This window comes from Triticum dicoccoides, chromosome 4A (genome assembly GCF_002162155.2).
Source record: "Triticum dicoccoides isolate Atlit2015 ecotype Zavitan chromosome 4A, WEW_v2.0, whole genome shotgun sequence".
NCBI lineage: Eukaryota > Viridiplantae > Streptophyta > Magnoliopsida > Poales > Poaceae > Triticum > Triticum dicoccoides.
Window position 1 is genome coordinate 512,023,466 of NC_041386.1, and position 23,182 is coordinate 512,046,647.

Here is a 23,182-nt window from a genome sequence, read left to right on the forward strand (position 1 = left end):
ATCCCGCTTGCTCGCCGCCGTGGAACCCTTGGATTTCTTCAGCCGGCTGCCGAAGTAGGTCGACGCGGCCCGGCGTTTCTGCGCGCCGCCACGGGCAGCCGGCGCGGCAGACGGGCCCGCGCCTTGATGATCAAGCGCCAGCTGGCGGTGCGGAACGACTTCGACCTCGTCATCGTCCGCCCAGTCCTCAAGGCCGGCCCCGAGCCCCGCGCCGCCTGCCTCGTGGCCTTCCCCCACGATGGCATCTTCCATGGCGGCCGCTCCCAGGTCCGGATCATCGACGTCGTCCACCATGCGGTCGGGGAGGAGCTGGCGCTCTACCCCTGCGGCCCCGGCCATCGGCGGAAGAAGAGGGTTCTGCTGAGGACAAACCAATTGATCAGTAGTCGACCATCATGAGGCCGGCTACAAAAAGGAAGAAAAGAAGAAAAACTTACAGCAGGCGGAGGGTTGGCGCGAGAATACGGCCCCTTGCTGTATCGCCAATCCTCGGCGAGCTTGCAGCTGGAGATGTAATTCACCATGTAAGACACTTCGACATGAGGCATCTCCCTGGTGCTCAGCCGGCACGGGTCGAAGCGGCCGCTCATCTGACAAATCATGTGAGGCCGGCCCTGTAGTGGAAGTACTCGGCGCTCCATGAAGGCGGCCACCAGGTCGGCTCCGGTCAGGCCCTCCGACTGGATCATCACCCGGAGCCGGGCGACGGCTGTGTTCCCGGCCTGAGACAACGACCTGGCCCGGTAGCCCCACGAGGGTTGCCTCCCAGCCGGCGGGCCGGCTACGTAAGCCGGCAGGTTGACGAAGTCGCCTTGCTGGGCGACGTTCTTCACATAAAAATAGGACTTCTACCAGAGCTTCACCGACTGGATCAGCGGGATGGGCGGGAACGGATTGTTCTCGCCCGTCCGCCTCATGGCGATGAAGGCTCCGCAGGGGGCGGGCACGCCCGCGACAATGGTGCCGAGCTTGCACTGGAAGAATTCTCCCCAGAGCTCGAGAGTGGGGAGAACAACAAGAAAGCCCTCACACAGGGTGACGAAAGCCGACAGCAGCATCATCACGTTGGGTGTGAGGTGATGCGGCTGGAGGTGGTAAAACTCAAGAAAAGCGCGAAGGAATCCGCTCGCCGGGAGGCCGAAGCCGCGCAGGCTGTGCGAGCGGAAGATTACCCGCTCGCCCTCCTCCAGTGCCGGCGAAATCTCCCTCGCCGGCGCACGACGAACCCGCACGTAGTTCTCGCCCGGCAGACGCCGCGTCCGGCGGAGGAACTCAACGTGGTCCTCGTGGACGTTGGAGCCGTCCCACGAGCTCGACAATGCCATGGGAGCGACGCGGCGAGGAACAAGGCGATGCAACGGCGGAGACGCGCACGACCCCGCTACGGCGGGACCGAAGGAACCGAGAGGTCCGATGGCGGCGCGGCGCGGCAATGGGTCGCTGCGGCGGCAGAAGGAAGGAGAAGGAAGGTGAGAAAGGGTGGAGCGAGGGAGAGCGTGTGAGCCTCTGCCGCTCCCTCTCCTCCCCCTACTTATAGACCCGCGCGGCGAGCCGAGGAGGCGTGGTGTGGGGGAACGTGGGATCAACTGCGCCCACTCCCCCACGTCCCATGATTATTGCACCCTGATGACGAAATGAAACCGCCGCGGGAAGGCGAGCGGTCCGTTGTGGGCCGCAAAAGATCCGCGCTTGGGTCGAGTCCTAGAAGTGGCGGGCTCGGGCCTGCGGCGGCGTCCCATCGCACGCGTGCGTTGGTAGGCTTTCCTTGCCACGTGGCCCGCAGGGTGGCACGCGGTCAGCTCGCAGGCCGACCCATGTTCCCGCCTACAAGATACGGAGCTTTTCAAAGATGGCGCGCATAAGCAAAGCCGACTCCTCAGGATAGGAAGCTGACCAAGCTTCTCGTCCCTTTGTCAGCCTCAGAGCTTGATCAGCTTCGGGGACTACTGTCGGAGTAAACGACCACGGGTAGCCTAGTCGGCTCCCCCTGGCCCTTCTGAAAAAATTACGAGCCGATCCGGCCCTCAAGAATCCAAGACGTGGGGCCGCCTTCCCCTTGCCGGCTGTCTCCCAGGCCGACTATCGGAAGGCAGCCCGGCTTTAGCCCTCACGAAGAAAGCCGCCGCGAGAAGCCGACTCCCACAAAGCGGTCAAGATCGTACCCTCGAAGTCTGCGTCCACATAACGGCGATGTGGCGGGGCGTGGCTACAGTAAAGCCTGCCACCCCCGAATCCTGGAGCACGCCTAGCACAGTGCGCCGTACGGGGTGGCCATGACCCGTCCGGCGCGACACTGTTGCCATGTTGACCCTGATGTCACCCACGACGGGCTGTCAGCGCGGCCCATGGGCGGTGGGCCCCTTCAGGCAGAGAGACACCCGAAGGCGGCTAGGCCTCCCCCAGTCGGCCCAAGACAGGGCTGGCTCCCCACAGCCGGCTTGCTTCCTCCCTCGAAGGAGACGCCCCATTAAGGAGACAAGACGAGGTGAGGTACAGCGATCGCCCGCCGGGCGGCGGCACTGTAGCCATGCTTACCTCGGCGAAGCCCTCGTCACCAGGCTTGAGGCAACAGTAACCAGCCACCGACAAGGCCCTTGACAGTGGGGCCTGCCTGTCGACCAAGGAGCCGATAGCCGGCGGGACCCACTAGCCGGCGGGCCCCAGCAGCCGGCGCAGAAGCCGGCGAGCGTAGACACAGACGGCTGGGGCCCATGCCCAGCCGGATTACCATTGTACCCCCGGGGGGTGGGCCTATATAAACCCCCCGGGGCACCCATGCAAAGGGTTGATCTGAGCTAGTTTTAGACACCACATAGAGAGGAGAGGAGAGCTAGCCGTGCCCTTCTTCTTCTTCTTGCCAAACAGCTCAAGGAGCATCTTGTAGCCACTCGTTCATCTAGTGATCATGCGGAGACCCCACAGAGCAGAAGTAGGGGTGTTATCTCCATGGAGAGCCCTGAAGCTGGGTAAGATTCGCCGGCGTGCATGTCTTCGCCTCATCCCGCTTCCAGGCACCGGCGACGTCTTACTGGCTCCCACAATGATAAGCCACCCGTTGGCATATGTCGCACCTACCACCCGACACTTCCTCATTCAAGATTCCACACATAGCGGCTATGGGATTGCTCAGCTTCAGGCCAGGGAGAAATCTTTGCTCGGCATGCCGGTGCTGGCAGCGACGGCACCCGTGGATGTCATTTTTCCTTCTTGAAGGGGCTGTCATGGCCTTCAGCTGCGTCCCTCTTCGAGCTCGGAGGAAACTCTAGGTTCGGTTGCTCTGGACCGGATGGCGAAGACATCTCGGCATCGTCTTCCTTCTTGAAGGCGCTATCTTGCTCGCTCGTGGTGTCCCCAGTGTTGGCTTGGCGATGTTGAGGCTTATCGCTGGTTCGGCATTGTCGCTCTTGGTCTGGGTTGGGTTGGTTCTAGTTGTGTTGTTCCTTTTTTGTTTGGGCCGAGCACCCCTCTCCTTGTGCTCCGGGCACCATTTCACGCATGTCTGGGTTCGTGTTATGTGTTGTACCCCCGTTGTACTCATTCTATTCCTTCTATTAATGCAATGATACGCAAGCTTTGCGTATTCGCGAAAAAAAAGATCCTTCCTTAGATTGGTGTTTTGAATAGTGGGGGTAATTGAGCACAAGAATATGAACCAACGGTGGGTGGGATCATAATCCACTACTTCTATCTATACTCTCAAACTAGGCCTTTGTCATGTTTATATATAAAGCAATAATTAAAGTACATGGCTGGACGAAACATAGTAAAGAGGAAGCCCTAAAAGATTGATCAAGAACATCGAACAATAGAAGAAATCACACCGAAAAAGATGAACAAAGGCACTAAAACGAGACAAAGACGCCGCCAAACAAACACATAGATTTCTTTTGAATAAATAGTCACGACCCAATCGGCGGGCCTGAGCTCCACAACAACACCCGAAGACGGTAACTATGGGAAGCATTGCCTCTATCAAGTCTGGCCGACAAGGATTTTCACCCATAGCTCGAGAGATCAACGCTGGCTCCAGTGCCAAAGCACCTTGGTCACCGTTGCGACAAAGTCCAGCACATCCAAATCAGATTTGGGTGTCGCCACTTCCAGCGAAAGAGAACGAGCCAGGGCCACCAGTCGTTTGGCCCCTTGCCGCGCACACGACCAAGAGACGAAGCCACCACTACCACCATGGAGCCTGACGAAGAGCCGTCGGGTAGCCAGCCATCCGAGGCCAACGTCCTCGCATCCTAAGTCGCACCACTCACCGCCAAAACACGCTAACGCCACCTACCAGGAAGGGAAGCAAGCACTTCCCACCCAACCTCTGAGCCCCCACCATGACATGAGACCGGATGGAGGCCAAAGTCACCGACACGGCCGCCCGGTGAAGGGGCATCAGCCCACGCGTGGGGAGATCCAGACCCGGATGGAGGGGCAACACCCCACCACTACATCGGCGACAGGGTTCGTGTCGCTGACAAACTGTAGGCAAGCACCACCAAAGAGAGCAGTGATCGGCGTCCCATCAGATTTGGCAACTCTAGATCTTGATGAGGCCCCTCCAGGTAGCTAACACCTCCAGCCACTTCAGCGGCCTCGATCTCGATGTCCCGTACCGCGGGCTGCTGCCCAAACTCCATCATGAAGTCATCACGCCCCGTGAGAAGAGGCACCCCACCGCCTCCGTGCACCACCCGCACCGAGCACAATCTCGCCTACCCGGAGCTACAGCCCCAACCCACCTTGGGCCCAAATCTGGCCCACCAAAGTGTTAGCCTTAGGTCAGAATCGTTGTTGTGCATGCAGCAGGTACCATGGCCGGCACCCGCCCAACCCCACGCACCGCCGACTTGAACTCGGAAGAAAGAAGGCCACCACCGCCACCATGCGCCTCATGCATGAGCATGACCGCTAGATCAGTGTAGCCGTTGCCAGCACATGCGCACATCATTGTCAAGCGGCACTTGGCGTCACTGCCACCTGACATCATCGTTGCCAAAGCACGGTCGCCATCGCGCCACGATGCCCCACACATCGTTGTGCCCCCATGTGAAGTAGCTACCCCACGCCACCCCACTCTGCGTGGAAAGGGGAAGGAGCCCCATCGCCACCCACACTGATCGGGATCCGCTCGATGACGCGCTCCAACGGCGGCGATAAGGGAAGGAAGAGGAGAGAGCTAGACAACGACTGCTAGGGTTCCCTCCTGCCACTTGCAGAAGTGACGGGAGGGACGAAGAGGCACCTCACCACCCTCGTGCACGACCCAGACCGGGACCAAAATCACCTACCAACAGCTACAGCACAACCCGCCTTGGGCAAAGATCTGGCCCATCCCAAGCGTGAGCCCTAGGTCAAAGCTACCACCGAAGTGCGTGTAGCGGGCACTACGGCCAGCACCCACCCAGCCTCACCCGCCACCGGCTTAAACCCAGAAGAAAAAGCGAGGCCGCCATTGCCAACTACGCCGCTTGCAGAAGCACGGACGCAAAATCCATGCAATTATCGCCAGCATAGGCCCGCACCGTCATCTTGCAGCCCACCGCCTCGCTGTCACCCGCTATCGCCAACTACGCCGCTTGCAGAAGCACGGACGCAAAATCCATGCAATTATCGCCAGCATAGGCCCGCACCGCCATCTTGCAGCCCACCGCCTCGCTGTCACCTGCCACCGTCATTGCCAAAGCACGGTAGCTGATGCACCGCAACTCCCGACGCAAGGTCGTGCCCCCGTCTTAAGTAGCCGCCCCGCACCACCCCACCTCACACATAAAGGGAGAAGGGGCCCCACCCACGTCAGTCAGTATTTACATGATGACGTGCATCGATGGCGACAATGAGAAGGGAAGGAAGAGGAGAGAGCTAGACGACAGCGGCTAGGGTTCCCTCCTTTTGCTCGGGGAAGCGACAAGAGGGACAAAGAAGCACCTAACCGCCCATGTGCACCACCCGGGCTGGGCCTTACCTCACCTATCCGGAACTAAATCCCTGACTCACCCAGAGCCTAGATCTGACATGCCCTTAGGGCACGTACAATGGTGGCATATGAATACAGGTGCCTCATGACAAAAAGTAATTTGAGGCATATGTGTTGATTTTTTTCTCTCCAATGCAAGCTACTATTAGTGGACCTCATCAAAGAATAGAAAATGACTCTCACTACACATGCATCCCTCCTCTCCACTTCAACTTTATGCACCGGACCACACTTTTTCTCTCTAAGCACCCGCCTCCTGAAGAGGATCCTGCTTCCCCATCCGAACCTACTTTTTCTATTATCTGATCCTACATGGCATGTGAGGCATCACCCTGGGGCTATGCATTGGCCATGCCCTTAGCGCGAGCCCAAGGCCAGAGTCACTGCCTACGCGCGTGCAACAGGCACCATGGTCGGCACCCGCCTAGCCCCGTGTGCCGCCAGCTTGAACCCATAAGAAAGGAGGCCACAACCGTCACCCCGCGTTGCTTGCAGGAGCACAACCACTAGATACGTGTAGTCGTCGCCACCAGTCCCACACCACCATCACGCAGCCTCCTCATCGCCGCCACCTGCCACCGCCATCACTGTAGTGTGGTCGCCGTCACGCCGCAGAGCCCCACACAATGTTGTGCCCATGCCACCTCATCCCCGCAGAAGGAAGAAGGGGCCCTGCCGTCGCCCAAGTTGGTCAAACTCGCCCGATGACGCGAACCGGCAACGGCGAGGAGATGCGATGGAGGAGGGGAGAGCTAGGCGGCGGCGGCTAGGTTCCCTCCTGCCGCTAGCGGGAGCAATGGGAGGGACGAAGTATTTTCTTGGTACTTGTAGCTATACTCACTACGAGGTAGTTCTCCAATTGACCATGATATTTTGAAGTAGGGTTTTCACAAAGTAGGAGTACTCTTTCAACATGTGGTTGGATGGTTAGGAAGGTGGTTGTACCCCCAGCCCACCAGGGATCAAACTTCATGTTTGACGTATGTGTGTCTCCTAAAGCTAAAGCGGTTTATTCTTTCAGTGGGAGGCGACATTCTTGTCGATAGCGAGGTATCTGTGGTGACTTCGTCCATATCATTCATGGACGAGTGATAGGATATTCATGCATGCGTTTGCAATAGATGAGTGTATATGCATTTGCGTCAACATCTATGTATCTCCTGTATATCTCAAATAAAAACACCATTCTTCTCTAAATAAAGAAGAGAAGAAGGATTAAACCAGAGCCTAACGTAAATGCCCAGTTCACTTCAGTTGAGTTGAGCAAGGGGAAACTACTAGTCGTGGGGGAATGTCAAAGTATTTGACCATATGTATGCGGTCGTGGTCTTCGTTCAGCAGCTACTGATGCGCCAGCCTCGGCGAAGACCACAAGATAAGTCGACGTGGAAAATTCAAACCAAGATCTTTCTTTTTCATTTCTTTTGCGGGTGGGGCACACATGATCGCGGGCTATGTGCATACTGTATATAGAAGTGAACTCATTCGTGGCCGAGTGGCCCGAGAATAAGTGTATGCCGTATTATTTATTTGAATGATAAAACATACTACGAGTACACTGTACTAGGCGGCACGAGTGATGATGGGTCTGATAATATATAGGAGTAGTACAGTAGTAGTCGTGTGCCCCAGCGCCAGGACACGATCGGTCAGGCCGGTCTCGGTCCAAGTCCACTGCGGTGCAGATTCTTCACCATGCTCTGTGGCTGCAACACCACAGACCACACATATATTGTGGGTGCAATAAATTCCCTGACGGCAAGGTAACCCAGCCGCGGCAAAATTGACAAATTTAACCTATGGACGAAATCAAATCACAGAATGAACTGCCCGTGAAACTATTTCACGCGGCTGACCTTTTTATGTGACGCCCGACACGAAGGCGTCACGCTACACTGTGCAACGCCTCGCAGATAGACGCTACACGCCTGGCCAGCGTCGCACCCATGTGATCCGAAAATTACTAAGTCAGTGTGCAGCGCCTGAAAGCTAGGCGCCACACTGTATAGTGTGGCGCCTAGCTAGTGCAGCGTCTGAGAGTTAGGCGCCACACTATACAGTGCAGCGCCTAGCTCGTAGGCTCTGCACAATGACTTAGCAATTTTTAGGCAGTTTGGGTGCAACGTTGGCCAGGCGTGTAGCGCCTATCTATGAGGCGTTGCACAATGTAGTGTGACACTTTCGTATCGGGCGTCACACAAGAAGGTCAGCCGCGTGAAATAGTTTCACGAGCAGTTCATTCTGTGATTTGATTTTGTTCACATGTCAAATTTGTCAAATTGCCCCCAGCCGCTACTACTCTGATATAGCTGGTCAGATTCAGATGGACAGATGAGTGGCACTTGCCATCCAACACGAATGACACGCGACAGGATCACCCCATTCATTCCATCCCAATATCCCATCCTAGAAAGAAAAATCGAAAATAAAGTTGGATGACACCCGGGCGTTACTGAGACGAGGCGCACGCAACAGCGGAGGCGCACGCGCGCGTCACCTCTGACGTCACACGCATTCTCGAGGGCGTGAGATCATCTCGCGTCCTGAGAGCGATGCTGGAAAAGGGGAAGAGAAGAGGCCGCCCACGCGAATGAATGAAACGCGTGTAAGGTAAGAAAATATGTACTCTACTCTGCTACTGCTTTTTTCTATGTGAAATGAACACATGCCTGATAGCTACGCCGGGAAGATCCAAAGTAGAGAAGACAGCGTAGCTGCGTATACGTGATCCCGTGACACGTTGCGTTACCATCATGCGGCGTCACTCGTGCCAACCACCTCCATACTTGCTCGCGCGACACTTGCAATATAGAATGCCAGAGGGAATATGCGGAATGTAAGGAAGCCGAATACCCTCGGGGGTAGCCAATGCGCAAATAGCTCATGCCGATATACTAATGTTGACAGTGACTCTATCATGCAAAGTATCTGGAGAGTTGAAATATTTGCCGTGGGTTCGGTTTGATTGCATTGTCATCATCATCGAAAGCAGCGACTTGACAAAATGTCAAATGCTGCCTGCCCATTAGGACAGCCTCAAGAGTTCCGTGTCCACAAGCCAGATACCCCGCATGCATGCAATTCATACTTGACAAGAGATGATAGCCAAGTGAGAGGCCTTAGGCCTAGTGTGTCACTACATGAGTTGTTTGGTAAAGGTTTCACTCACAAAATAGTACAGACTGGACAGAAATATATGTGTGATACGACAACACAATGTGCGCGAATCTGTATTTTACCTGGGAGTTGTAACATAAAATAAAGCTCTGATTGTCACGGGCAAAAACTGATGAGCACTTCATGTGTGCGTCATCACCTGGATCCAGTTATGTAATATACATCCCCTGTCTGCACTTCATCTATATCAAGTTGCGTTTTCTACAGAGTTAACTCATTGCTGGAGTAATCTACTCGTGCTAGATAGTGGTTAATGTCTATTGTCTTCTAACCTATATCTAAGACTCCGGGGGGAGGCCATCCATACGAAAGCAGAAAGTCTAATGTCACCTGGCTGCCATCCCAATCAAGCCTGTGTTAAGAGACTTCCCCACTGATGAGGAACCAAGCCAGCAATCTAGACAGGAAACACCTTCCAACAATATGAGATTGCACTGGCCATGGATCAGAAGTATCTGGGTGTGCAGTCTCTTTTGGAAAAAAGATTCATCAGATGTGATGTTACTCTGCTATTGATCCGCAGTGTTGAAGATCTCTTCAGATTCCATTGGAGATGACCAGTAACGGAGTAGGGCTTCAACTGTCAATCGTCGTGTGGCACTCAACATTGAGATGAAGAACCGACAGCCATCAATCTTATACTCCTCCAAAGGATTTCTGTGCCCAAAGCTCCGGACATTCACCTAGTAAAAAGTTATAAAATCTGAGTCAATGACAGAAAACTGGTGATCAAGGAGTCTAAAGGGAAAGATTGAAATTACCGCAGAACTAAGCTTGTTCATGTTAACTAAATGGTCCTTCCACAACATATCGAGTGTCTTCAGAAGTGCTTCCCTCTTCAATTCAACAGAGTTGCATGATTACATAAGAATACGCGTTGACTTGAGAGAAAGATAAAATGGTCGTGACGAAACATATAACTTGTCAAGTAATGCCGAAGTTACATCCATTATGCATTCCCACGAGGCCACAATCAAGATCCTTTATTTTTAACTATAATCTTATGCTAGTTGGTAAATAATATGCTTTCACAAACAGAATTTCACAGGATAAAAATGAATGGGAACTTGAAATAAGAACAGAGTAAATGCTATGCACATTGCAACATCACTTGCAAAGTACCCAAGAAAGAATATGACCTTGACCTCCACACAGAACACAAACATATTCGTAAGAGAAGCAAACCTCAATTCCCCTAATGTACGCATCATGATAACGGGACTCTTGCAGCACTTCCAGGTAGGTAGCTATTAGAAAATCCCCAAAATATTTCCGAAGAAGATTGATAATGTTTGTATATCTCCCTTTCCTGGATTTTTATCACATAGATGAAGTATAGAGAAACAATGAATACCTGAGGCGAATGTGTAACTCCATGTTGAAGAAAAACATATATGGGATTATATCACAACTTACTTTGTTGTATCATCAACACACATGGCAAACCATCGCATTGCTGAAGATGTTTTCTTACGAATTCCCCTGAATGAATTAGGTGGCACTGGCATGTTTGGGAGAACAAAATTGTCGACCTCCACAGAGCCATATCTAAGTATTTGCTCAAGTGATGATTGTAGGTCTTCCTCTTGGGTCTCCTTGAATGTTTCTGCAGAGTATCTCAAAGTCAGAAGAATTAACTGCATAAGAACATGAATTCACTATATATTTAGGCTTATTACCTGTCAGCAAATTTCCGCCTAGACTGGCAAACTCATCCAAAAGCTTTGCCAAATCCCACGTTTTAGGTGGCTGAAATGAAATGCAATCAGAACAGCTGACATATAGCACACCAAAAGGAAATTCTAAAAATGATATATAAAAAGCAGGGCAAGATAAAGTACCTTCTGGGGATCAACATTTCCCAGAATAATTTCATCAACTACAGCTTGCATGTACCTAGTAGCATTTCAATTGAAGGCATGTAATTGGTGGGGTAAAAACTTTCAGAGATAAATGATTTAAGTTTAAAAACTGAATCATTTTGTATAAAGAGGAATAGATAGCTGGCTAGTGATAATGATGAAGTAAAAGGTGAACATTCTGAACAAGATCAATATTTCCTGAACTCCTAAAAACTCACAATTAAGACAAAAGCGAGCATGCAAGCAAAGAAATTATGACCTATCAGGGCAGTGCTCGAGCATCAATGCATGTCATGTTCACAGGAGAACAAGCATGATAAGTACCGAAAAAGGCTTTCGCCCCGCTTTATAAATAAAGCAAACCACCAGAGCACGAATCCATCAGGTTCACACCGCGCACACACACACACACAAGGTAGCAACAAGGACGGAACAGAGTACAAGCATGATAAATAAATCCTGAACTCCTAAAAACTCACAATTAAATATCAGCATATCATCTACTACTTGATAATATGCTTCTGACAAGTTACCCTAAATCCGCATAAGCAATAATGTATTATTTCTACTCTTAAGATATTATCTAAAATAATGTTGTATCTTAGAATATGTCCGTTACCTCTCATTTGAAATTTTTTTATTAAATAAATTTCAAATTAAGGATGCCAAACTTACTGGAAAATTTGTTCACTGCAGCTTTCAGAGTCACCTGATAATATCACCTGCCTAAGGCTATAGATGTGCTTTCTTTGGACCTATAAATATGAATGATACTCCATGAACAAGGGAATTCAAGAAATGGAGAAATTACATTAACCAATTCAGTATTTAAACCCTCACGTGTATGAAAATTAAGCTGCGGCACTAAGAACTAAGAACAATAGAAACAGTAACCTTTTTCATTTAGATACAAACATAATGGTTTAAATGAATCAAAGGGCCTTAATATGAACTGTATTCTGTGGTGACCACTAAAACTTTATAAAAAACAAAACAAAAAAAATAGCTGGAATTTAGCATAACGGTCAGGGAATGAAACAACAGTATAGAAGTATAGCGGCCGAGAGAAATTATATACCTCCAAGACTTCATCAAACTCAACAAGGTTTTTCCTTATGCCAAAATAATACTTCTCTGCATTGATTTGAAGGCCTAGAAGCTGCATTTTGAGAAGTAATGCATGTAAACAAGAGTACAAGACAATACACTGTGATCCCAAAACTAAAGGTATCGATGTTTAGCACATCAACAAATGTAATCTGACCTGTTTTACAACAGCATTGCTCTCGATCGCTATGTCTTCGCCATTTGTTATCCTTGATATAAGTCTCACGGCCCATTCTGTGTCCAAATTAAACTTCCGGAACATTTCATCTTGTAAGCTAGTTGACCAAAGTTAGAGACAGTTAGATTTGGCAAGCAAAAGGATCATCAGATGCTACAATAGCTACAATAGTTTAGTGTTACACAAGTGTTTTTTGTTCAGGAACAGACATACCTCACCATAAACCGTGTGGAACCAGGATCACCTTGTCTGCCAGCTCTACCACGTAACTGCGGAAAAAAACTTGCAGATTTTATGCAACTGTGGCAGTACAAATTTCATCACACAGAACTATATTCTCAGCAAGTTTTTATTCAAAGAATTGACAAAATCCACTAATTCAATAAGACAGACAACATATTGCATCAAAAGCACAAAGTTTGCATGTGATGCTTTTGAAGAACTCTGGCAGCCATGAAAGAGATAGAAACAGCCACAAATAAAATGAAAATTGAATTTATTTACAGTAAAATGTATGTAATTAACAGAACGGAATAAGACAGAACTTAATAGATTCTGTTTGTAATTTAATGCCAGTTGATTCTACATTTATGTGCCCACGTTAAGCAGCTTATTGAAATTATTTCCCCCAAAGACCTGGTAGCTAAAACTTACTTAGTTTCAAATCACATCTGACAAACAAGCCTAAGCATCATGCCTAACAGAGTGTACCCTGCAGCATCAAGAGTGTCTTACTTGGTTATCAATTCGGCGCGACTCATGCAAAGAAGTTCCTATTACATGAAGCCCACCTAATGTCTTCACCTCAGCTCCCTCGTCAAAACAATGAATTTCGCAATCCTTTAGAACAGTGGCATAAGCAAGTGCTATTGCATCACAAAGAGGGTACATCTCAGTCACTTCAGCCACACACTCTTGTAGTTTTTCCAACCCAATTGTATTACTCATTTCAATTGACTCCATAATAGTGGATTTTGCCTTCTGAAAAGACCATTCATTGCTCTCACTTTTGTGAACATATTTTGCTACAAGAATACATGGGGGAGTGAGCCACGCAATAAAAAACCTCGTTACAGGTTATAGAACATACAACCACTGATAGTCCAACACTTATTACTAACCCATGATTGCAGCTTTGGCAAGCAGAGCTAGTGACGATGGCCCGAGTTTTATCTTGGAAAGACCCTGCCAAAAAACGAAAGGTGACAGTGAGAAACACCTTTGGAGTCTTAGGATGGCTAAAAAATCACAAAAATAATCACCTTGTGGGATGTGGACTCCCCCTCAGTTTCGACATCTGGGGTGTCGTGCGACAGAAATGGAAGTACATTGTCTTCTACGATTTCTTTTGCAAGCATCTACCAAGAACAGAAAAATGAACTGATCAAGCCCTGGAGAGAAAAGTCTCTGCTGGCTTTCTGCTTTCACATATATATACACGAAGAGAGCTATCAAGAGATGAGATTAAATACCCAAAAAAAGGAGAAGAGATTAAATACTAACCTTAGGGTTGCCACCTAAAATGATGTCTGTCCCTCTGCCTGCCATGTTCGTTGAAATTGTAATTGCATGTTTCCTTCCAGCTTGTGCAATTATCTCAGCTTCTCTCGCAGCATACTGCCGAGAACGATTCGATTAGCTCCAAACATGGAAGAATAAGTTAAACTAAATCAGGAGTTTACATACATACCTTTGGTCTTGCATTAAGTACATTGTGAGGAATATTACGAGACTTAAGAAGATCCGACAGGTATTCTGAACTCTCAACACTGCAACAGGTATATATGCCATTAATTCCAAATGCCACAAACATACCACATGCAGAAATTACTGTAAAATCAAGTGTCCATGCCCATGAATGGTACCAACGGGCGAGGTAATTATAGCGACAGCCCCCATCGAAGATTTAGACAGATTTTCCTCCCAGACAAGTAATATGTTTTCATGAATATTTTTGCTCCTATGAAAAAGATTCATTGATTGGTATCCTATCCACTCCCTCTGCAAAATGTAGGGTCGTATGTTGACTGATCAATTTTGAACTTTGACCGTAAATTCTGTACACTATTTTATTGATAGCTACAGAATCACAATCACAAGAAAGTGTTTTTTTCTAATACAAATCCAATGTTATCAAGTTTATATAACATACCTAATGCATTGTTGGCTTAATTGTTAGTCAAAGCATGGATTGGATAGTTAAAATGCACCCTACATTTTGTAACAGAGTACAGTTTAGATAGGTTATTATTGCGATTGATTATATCTGTATTGTTACGTGTCCACTTCATAAGGAGAGCATCATTACCATTACTAAGCAAGCAAAAAATAAACCCAAGTTCCTGAGATAATAGATTATTTCTCCCTGCCCCTATGGTGCTCCCAGCCTACTTGATTCAAGGACACCTCGATCAGGCCCGGTCCATACCCAAGCAGACAATTACACAATGACTTTTGCTGCGAAAGTTGCTAGCTTTGATAGAGGCCGACAGTGTCAAGATAATGGCCGACTAACAACACAATGGCACAATGATTGACACGCAGGACACTTTGGGAAAAATGGCGTCAGCATAAAGCGACACAAGCAAAGCATGCCGCTTTGCCATCAGGCCCACAGGCACTTCAGCAGGAACCTCTGTTTTCAGCATCGCTGCTCCCAGTGACAATATGCTACTGGCATCTCTCCACTGTTTAGAGCAACTCCAATAGCTCCTGTAAAAAACTTCCTGTAAAAGTCGTTTTATGGGGTGACCGTAAAATTTAGGGGAAGTTGTCTAACACCAACTTTTCTCAGTTCCTGTAGAATTTCTTCCCCTAAAATCTTTTTTTTCCTGTTTCCCATTAAACAGAGCTGGGCCCGCATGTCAGTGACACGGTGATGGGGGGCGTGGCGACAGCGCCAGAGTGGTGCGGGACATGGGAAGCGCGGCAGCAGCGGGGTCGGCCGAACATGGAGACGTTGGCTGCTGGTCGTGCAGGAGCGGACATGGCGTTGGCCGCAGTGGTTGTGGCCTGAACGGCGAGCTGGTGGCGGAGGAGGAGAGGAGCGACGGTGGCCGGTCACGGTGGAGAAGGGCGGCAATCGGCGGTGCCAACGGGTGCGGGCGCGGAGGCGGTGGGGTCCAGCGACTGGATAGGAGCTAGCGGTGGTGCACCGACGTCGGAGGTGATGGCCGGCGCCGCGGCAGCCCGTCGTTCCACTCGTGAAGTTTCAGGCAGTTTCCTGCCTGCCAAAATTATACAGGAAGGTCATCTTCCCATAAACGTGAGGGAAGTTGGGCGCAATTATACGGGATCCCGTAAAAAATCGGGTTTAAGGGAGCTGTTGGAGGGGCCTTTTTTTGCCTCAACTTCTCGTAAACTGTAGTTTTTTTAAAGGATACGGAGCTATTGGAGTTGCTCTTAGTCCGTACCTGTGCAGCTTCTCCTCATTCAGTGATACCAGCAACATGGACGCGCGTGGATTGATCGAAGGGGGTGGGGTGCTGGGAGTGATGTGTTCACGAGGAGTGGGTATCTGTACGAGGGTTGCAGAAACTGAAATTCCTCTCAAAATTACGGGCGTGTGAATCTGTTTGCATGGTGTGGCAAGCGCACGGGAGGGGGAAAGCGAGCCCGTGCGGGGATGTTTGCATGCCTGACTCTGCTAATAAACACAACGGGGAGACCTAGTTGCAGCCCGACTCATGAGAAGATTACGGGTGTTCGCAGCGTGCTATTAAGTTCTCAAACGAATGGCGATTTACCGGGGGCAAAAGTGTCCGGCTATCGGCAAATTTGCTAAGCACGAGGCTGCCTTGGACCTTGTTCTTTGCACAGAAAATGTCACGCCCTCCTTCTGGGAATAGAGGGAGTATTATGTTTGGTAATATGCAATGCAGTGCATTTCTTCTAGGTTGCAAGGAAAATATACCTGGTAGTTCCAACCAAAACAGGACGGCCCAATTGAAACATAGACTCTACCTCTTCCCGGACATATTGCCATTTACCCCTTAAAGTCTACAAAACGTAATAGTAGACATCAAATGTTTTGTCATCATAAACAAAGGAAAATACTGGGTATGATCTCACTTCTCAGAAGCCTTACCGCAAAAGCTTGGATAGGTAAGTCCACCCGTATATTTGGCAGATTCGTGGGCACCTCAATAACTGGCATCTTAAACATCTTCAGAAATTCCTTTTCCTGCAGAACCAGTATATGATAATATTAACGGAGCATAAATAATATGAACATAGAAACTATCCAGGAAGTGGCCAAGTAGATATCGTACCTCTGTCTTAGCAGTACCTGTCATCCCGGAAAGCTTAGGATAAAGCTTAAACAGAGACTGATACGTAATCTGAGCCACAATTACTGAGTCTGCCTGATGAATTGCAATTAGCATTGCATACAAGAAACTGTCAAACACTTTCGCAAACAATGACAAGACTAATAAAAGAAAAATTATATTAGTTCATATGTACAAATTGACAATGGGCAAGTCAATGATTGCCTGGATTTTGAGGCCTTCTTTTGCTTCTACTGCTTGATGAATACCATCGGACCACCTCCTTTTGGGTTCGACTCGACCAGTAAGCTGGAGGAAAAAAAATTAGGAATATAGTTTCAGAACAAAGTCTTCCCAAATATGCCAATGTGCAATTGTAATGGACTAATAGGCAGTGTCAAATATAGGATCATGAAGAACTTTGCACTGTTCGGACCTCCTCCCGCTCCACACTTCACCAAATTCTGGAGCGGAGCCAAGCCGAACAAAATATCCGCCAGAAGCTAGCTTCGAGAAGTAGCGATCGATTGTAGTGTAAAAATCTGGAGCGAGGAAGACCCAGCTCCACCAAAACCAGAATCTGGAGTTCCCCCATATTACAGCTGAAATGCCACCGCCAAACATAACGGTTCGCTCAGCCACGCAAAAGAAAACGATTCAGCCCTCAAGAGCCACGCATCGCTAGGAATATCTCCCCTCGCCAGGCGTTTGGGCTTGTTCTAGCCGGCCCAATATGGTCCTAGACAGCCCAACAACTGCTCCCAGCCCAAAATCGCGATGGGAAGCTGATTTAGCTGCCGAACGGAACGAGATCGCTGCGTGAAGTGAGAAGACGAGAAGAGAAGCTGGATTTGAGGAGTTTTGTGAAGTTGGAGGAGATCCGAACAGGCCCTAAATTGAAATAGTGCAACCCAGCAGGATCAGAATGATAAAAAGAATGGACCTTAGTCAGGTGCAAAAATGATTTATTAAACACGGGAAAAATTGAGTACTCCCTCCGTCCGAAAATACTTGTCGCAAAAATGGATGCAAATGGATGCATCTAAAACTAAAATATGTCTAGATACATCCATTCCTCTGACAAGTATTTCCGGACGGAGGGAGTACATCGTATTTCAGCTTCATGTGACCATGGTAATAGCCTTACATAGTTTACCCCAAAACAGAATAGCATGCACTGGATCCATTTAATAGCTAGTGGACTGAAGCCAAGTAAGGAATGCCATATTTTTCGATGTTCTATCTGGTTTCAAGGATAGCATGATCCACTGAAATTGTGAACTGAAGCTAAGAAGAGGACTACCATATGTTCCTATGTTCTATCGGGTTTTCAAGGAGTCAGTAGGTGGGGTGGGGTTAGTAATCAAGGATTATGATTGACTAGTGCACCGACAGAAGATATGTTGTAGCAAAAACAAACTGCTGTGAAGCTGACCATAAGCTTACTTGTATAATTATCAACAGAAAAAAGGTTTTGGATCTCAAATAAAACATGGAATGTCCGTTTCAGTCTACTATTTAAAAAGAAATGAACTAAGTCACCCTATATAAGTTCAAAAAAAAAGTCACCCTATATGGCAAATAAGCAATTTTGAAATTGATATAGTAGTACCTCGTTAATTATGAGAGCTTTTCCATTCCTGACAATGTACTGTACATCCCTGCGGTAGAACTCTTTGGCCTTCAATGCATTCGTCACAAATCTGAAGCACTCAACAAGTTTAGGGTCAGAGTCATGTCGCATGTCGAAGTTGCTAGTAAGTTGGTCGCACCTCACATGCGGTTGCATAATGTAACACTAATTCTAAACAACCATTTGGATATACAGTGAAAGGGGGAAAGAACGTGCACAAGTGACAAGCAACCAAATGGAAAGACTACCATGGAAGAACTGTGATGTTTCTGGGTTGCTGATAGGCAAAAAAAATGAGGAGAAAGATTGCATTTATATTAAAATATCATCACGGTCATTACAATCAGATAGCACCAGCAGTGCCAAATCCCGTGGTAGTTGGCCCATATAGACAGCCCCCCTACCACTAATCTGGGTTTGCTTGGCTAATTCATGGGCACAGTTGTTGCCATCTCTCCCGTGGCAATTTTAATACTTGAACAGAACTGTATATTAAATGCTGAGTTGACTGTCAATAAATCCATAGAGCAGAATAACTACACCGATCAGAAAGCTACAAAATAAATAAACAGTGATGGCACCTTGCAGACAAAAGCTAGAAAAGAAATACAGTGATGGCACCTTGCCCACGGATCATTCTCATCCCACAGATCATTGGTCCCAAGAATCATCTCAGCATAAGTAACTCCATCTTCTGTTAGATCTATATTATTGCCCTTCAGTTCTACAGTATAATGCTGCAGAAATAAATCAAAACAATGATTATTAGTGGGAAATATTAGTAAACCATGACCATTGTAACTTTAATTCAAGCAACATGAAAATACTCACAGCACCCTCCATGAGAAGATCTGCAACTTTAGCAGCAACTGGATACCGTGCTGCTTCTCTATTATCCTAATATAGGATAGAAAGGCTGGTGAACATCTTGCATTTTGACAGGCCAGACATAGGAGGGACAAGGTTAGCAAAAAAATAGCGAGGAAAACCTCTCCACTTATTAACAATGGGTTTCTTCCTTCATCGATAAGCACTGAGTCCACTTCATCCACGATAGAAAAATGGAATGGTCTTGGCCTATCAAATCGTGTATTACGCAGAAAATTAACAAATAAACAAATCACAGTTCTGAAAAAGTGAGAGAGGACAGCCTCGAATGTACCATCTCATGACTAACTGTTCTTTCTTACGTGACAAGTTGTCACGAAGATAATCAAATCCAAGCTCCTGTAGGTTATGAGCAGTCTTTGAGAACCTATATATATTGGGATATCACCATAAAGTACTACATAACCAAGATAAGCAGGTAAAGGATTCATTAACAAGTATGGCTGCAGCTCACAGGCAGATTCTCGTAGAAGATTCAAAGACAACTTATTTTAGTATTACTTTAAATCTGAAATGAAGACAACTTTAACATATAATACCAAGTTACAAGAAGAAAGGTCCTCAGATGAATAGCCACTATAGAACTATCTAAAAGTTGTTGTTCTACTGAGCATCTTACCGAGTTATTAGTGTATGTAATGTCACACATATAGTTGGCTCTCCTCTCATCAGACTTCATACCCGCCTATGCATATGCCACAGATGAAAGAGTGAAAGAAGGTTAAATGTTTGCCTTCGATCATACGTTTCTCTAAAAATACTGTAACAGCGCAAAAACTGACTGGTTCCAAGCCAGAACGATGAGGGAGTCTAGAAAGTATGACAACAGCATTATGTAGAAGTATACCTGAATTAGACCGACAGTTAGACCAAGAAAACGATGAACACGACCCATCCATTCAGCATCTCGCTGTGCCAAATAATCATTTACAGTCACCACTGAAAAAGGTTTACAGTGCTTATAAATGTGAAGAAGTGGGACCAAGGACATGGATGCCTGTTTAGGGTTTAACAATGGAAATGTGGAAAGTGGATCAAATCAATGTATAATATCAACAAACCAACCTTGAATAAACATCTTTGTTTGGATCAACAAACACAGGCAAGAGTTTATAATCCGAGTAACAAAAATATCTTATATATACTCATGCATAAATTATTTAATAGTATGATTTTAGCAAACTACGGTGGGGAATATGGTGGTATTTAAGAACAAAAGAACGAGCATATGCATTGCGCTCATCCATGCACAATGCCATGATAGACTCAATGGTACAGTTTAACTCAGAACTTTTGATTGGCAAAACGCAAATAATCTAAATGCATACAGTACCATGAACTCCATCCCCAGTCAGTGCATTGAGATAAGCTGCCAAGGTCGACACGAGTGTCTTCCCCTCGCCGGTCTTCATCTCGGCAATGCACCCGTCATGGAGCACAGCGCCACCAACAATCTAACACAAAAACATCAATTAAACGAAGCTCAATCACCCCCAAACAGACTAGTGCATTGCTTGAACATCCTAACAGAGCAAAGCTAGTATACCTGAACATCGAAGTGCCGCATGCCGAGCGTCCTCCTTGCCGCCTCCCTCACCACAGAGAACGCCTCTGGACAGAAGCAAACACACACCAACGCATCTCAGACGACAACTCGAAGGGAACGCTGCAGTGCAACACTAACAGTAACAGGAACAGCAAGGAGACCAACCTGCCTGAACGTCGGCGAGCGTCTCCCCGCGACCCAGGCGCGCGCGGAACTCCGCCGTCTTCCCCTTCAGCTGCACGAACACATAAATCCATCACCCACACAACGAAAAGCAATCGGGAACCAGGAATCGTGGGCGGGGTGTTCCACGCGGCACGCCACCTGTTCGTCGGAAAGCCTCCGAAGAGGCGGCTCGAGTGCGTTGACGGCGGAGACGAGGCGGTAGTAGTCTCCCACCACCCAGGCGTTGAGGCTGCATAGGTCCCTCCATGAACCGGCCTTGGCCGCACCGGCGGTGGCGGTGAGTGAAGCGGAAGGGGACGGGGATGTGGCAGCGGAGCAGGACAAGGGACGAGGCTTCCTGCAATTGCTCTTGCGCTTTGCTCGGGGAGTGGCTGTGGGGTTGGGGAAGAGGCGGGGCGCGGGGGCGGGGAGGAGATGGAAGGAGGGAGGGGAGGAGAGGGAGGCGGCCATGGAAAGCGTCGAAGCGAGAGACGAGGAAGAGTGCAGGGAAGAGAAGAGGGCTTACATGTGGTCCCACGAGCTACAGTATTTTGGTGTCTAATGAGGCCACACCGTCTCACATTAATTATACCCGCCCGATCAAGCAAATCCAACGGTTAAGAGCCAGAGCCAGGCTTTCGTATTTTTCTATATATTAATATATACTCCCTCCGTCCCAAAATAAACTTAGTACAAAATTATACTAAACTTGAGACACTTATTTATTTATACAAAGTTATACTAAATTTGAGACACTTATTTTGAAATAAAAAAATACTTATTTATACTTTAGTCATCCGAATCGAGACTTAAAGTCATCCGGATTGGTGTCAAAGCTTGCATCGACGTAACTCTTTACGATGAACTCTTTATCACCTCCGTAACCGAGAAACATTTTCTTAATTCTCTTGGATAACTAAGGATAATTTTGACCACTGTTCTGTGATCTACTCTGGATCACCATTGTAACTAGGGCTGGAATTCGAGCTGAGTCAAGCCAGCTCGGCTTGACTCGCTAGAGCTCGTGTCGCTAACGAGCTAGCTCGACTCGTTATTATAACGAGCTCAAATCCAAGATTGGCTCGACTCGTTTAACTTGCGAGCTGGCTCGTTTAGCTTGTTAAAAATATGAACATAAAACTGTCAAATATTATGAAAATTGGTTATGTATATATTAAACACACACACACACACACACACACACACACACACACACACACACACACATATATATATATATATATATATATATATATATCACTAAACAATAGCAATTTCCTTGTAACACATGAGTCTCCTAGGTGACTAGGCCTTCAACGGCCAACCCTTGTGTTGTGCGCATGTGACATAGGGCGCTGAGTGGCTGATCTTTTTTTGGTATTGGGAGTGGCTGATCTTTTGTACCGAGCCTAACGAGTTACATGAGTACTCGTGAGATTGGCTCATTTAACTTGGTTTATAAACGATCTTAAACTAAAGCTCGACTCGACTCGTTATTCTTCGAGTTCGAGTCGATTCGAGCTGAGTCATGAGCTACTCGTTTAGCTCACGAGTTTCGAGCTTTTTTTTCAGCCCTAATTGTACCCCTCGCCAAATTCATGGCAAGGTACACAATATGTCTGGTACACAGCATGTCATACTTTATAGAATCTATGGCTGAGACATAGGGAATGACTTTCATTCTCTCTTTATCTTCTGTCGTGGTCGAGTTTTAAGTCTTACTCAACTTCACACCTTGCAACACAAACAAGAACCCTTTCTTTGACTGATCTATTTTGAACTTCTTCAAAATTTTGCAAAGGTATATACTTTGTAAAAGTCATATTAAGCGTTTCGATCTATCCCTATAGATCTTGATGCCCGATATGTAAGTAGTTTCAGTGAGGTCTTTAATTGAAAAATTCTTATTCAACTATCATTTTATGCTATCTAAAAATTATATATCATTCCCGATCAACAATATGGCATCCACATATAATATCAGAAATGCTACAAAGCTCTCACTCGTTTTTTTGTAAATACAGACTTCATCATAAGTCTGTATAAAACCATATGCTTTGATCACCTCATCAAAGCGTATATTCCAACTCCGAGATGCTTGCACCAGTCCATAGATGAATCGCCGGAGTTTGCACATTTTGTTAGCACCTTTAGGATCGACAAAAACCTTCTGGTTGCATTATATACAACTCTTTTTTAAGAAATCCGTTAAGGAATGCATTTTTATATCCACTTGCAGATTTCATAAAATATGGCAATTGCTAACATGATTCGGACAGACTTAAGCATCGCTACGAGTGAGAAAATCTCATCGTAGTCAATACCTTGAACTTATCGAAAAACCTTTTTGCGACAACTCAAGCTTTGTAGATAGTAACACTACC

The 23,182-nt window shown here is 47.4% G+C and overlaps 1 protein-coding gene across 3 annotated transcripts; it reads right to left on the bottom strand.

Annotated features, from left to right (window-relative positions):
• Positions 1 to 9,193: 9,193 nt before the first annotated feature.
• LOC119286475 (protein translocase subunit SECA2, chloroplastic-like) lies at positions 9,194 to 21,288 on the bottom strand. 3 transcript variants are annotated; one of them, XM_037565855.1, is made up of 30 exons: positions 20,958 to 21,288; positions 20,799 to 20,868; positions 20,634 to 20,698; positions 20,421 to 20,541; positions 19,935 to 20,026; positions 19,707 to 19,772; positions 19,362 to 19,426; positions 19,189 to 19,276; positions 19,031 to 19,096; positions 18,821 to 18,936; positions 18,179 to 18,269; positions 16,792 to 16,875; positions 16,570 to 16,662; positions 16,386 to 16,481; positions 16,212 to 16,297; positions 13,989 to 14,067; positions 13,802 to 13,915; positions 13,561 to 13,656; positions 13,420 to 13,483; positions 13,034 to 13,323; positions 12,512 to 12,567; positions 12,278 to 12,395; positions 12,092 to 12,172; positions 11,689 to 11,768; positions 10,993 to 11,047; positions 10,831 to 10,900; positions 10,568 to 10,757; positions 10,337 to 10,460; positions 9,913 to 9,987; positions 9,194 to 9,834 (listed from the first exon to the last, which is right to left on the bottom strand). In XM_037565855.1, the coding sequence occupies exons 1-30, from the start codon at positions 21,267 to 21,269 to the stop codon at positions 9,661 to 9,663; spliced, it is 3,177 nt and encodes a 1,058-aa protein (XP_037421752.1). In that variant the 5' UTR covers positions 21,270 to 21,288; the 3' UTR covers positions 9,194 to 9,660. The 3 variants fall into 3 exon arrangements, with proteins under 3 accessions (XP_037421752.1, XP_037421755.1, XP_037421753.1); XM_037565858.1 differs by lacking the exons at positions 20,799 to 20,868; positions 20,958 to 21,288 and having other exon boundaries at positions 19,935 to 19,997; positions 20,634 to 20,697; XM_037565856.1 differs by lacking the exons at positions 20,799 to 20,868; positions 20,958 to 21,288 and having other exon boundaries at positions 19,935 to 20,084; positions 20,634 to 20,697.
• Positions 21,289 to 23,182: the final 1,894 nt, after the last annotated feature.

Coding starts and splice junctions, on each gene's coding strand:
- LOC119286475 (XM_037565855.1), bottom strand. CDS start 21,269: ATGGCCGCCTCCCTCTCCTCCCCTCCCTCCTTCCATCTCCTCCCCGCC. Junction 20,699..20,798: donor GCTCGCCGACGTTCAGGCAG/GTTGGTCTCCTT, acceptor GCTTCTGTCCAG/AGGCGTTCTCTGTGGTGAGG. Junction 9,988..10,336: donor CGTACATTAGGGGAATTGAG/GTTTGCTTCTCT, acceptor GTTGAATTGAAG/AGGGAAGCACTTCTGAAGAC.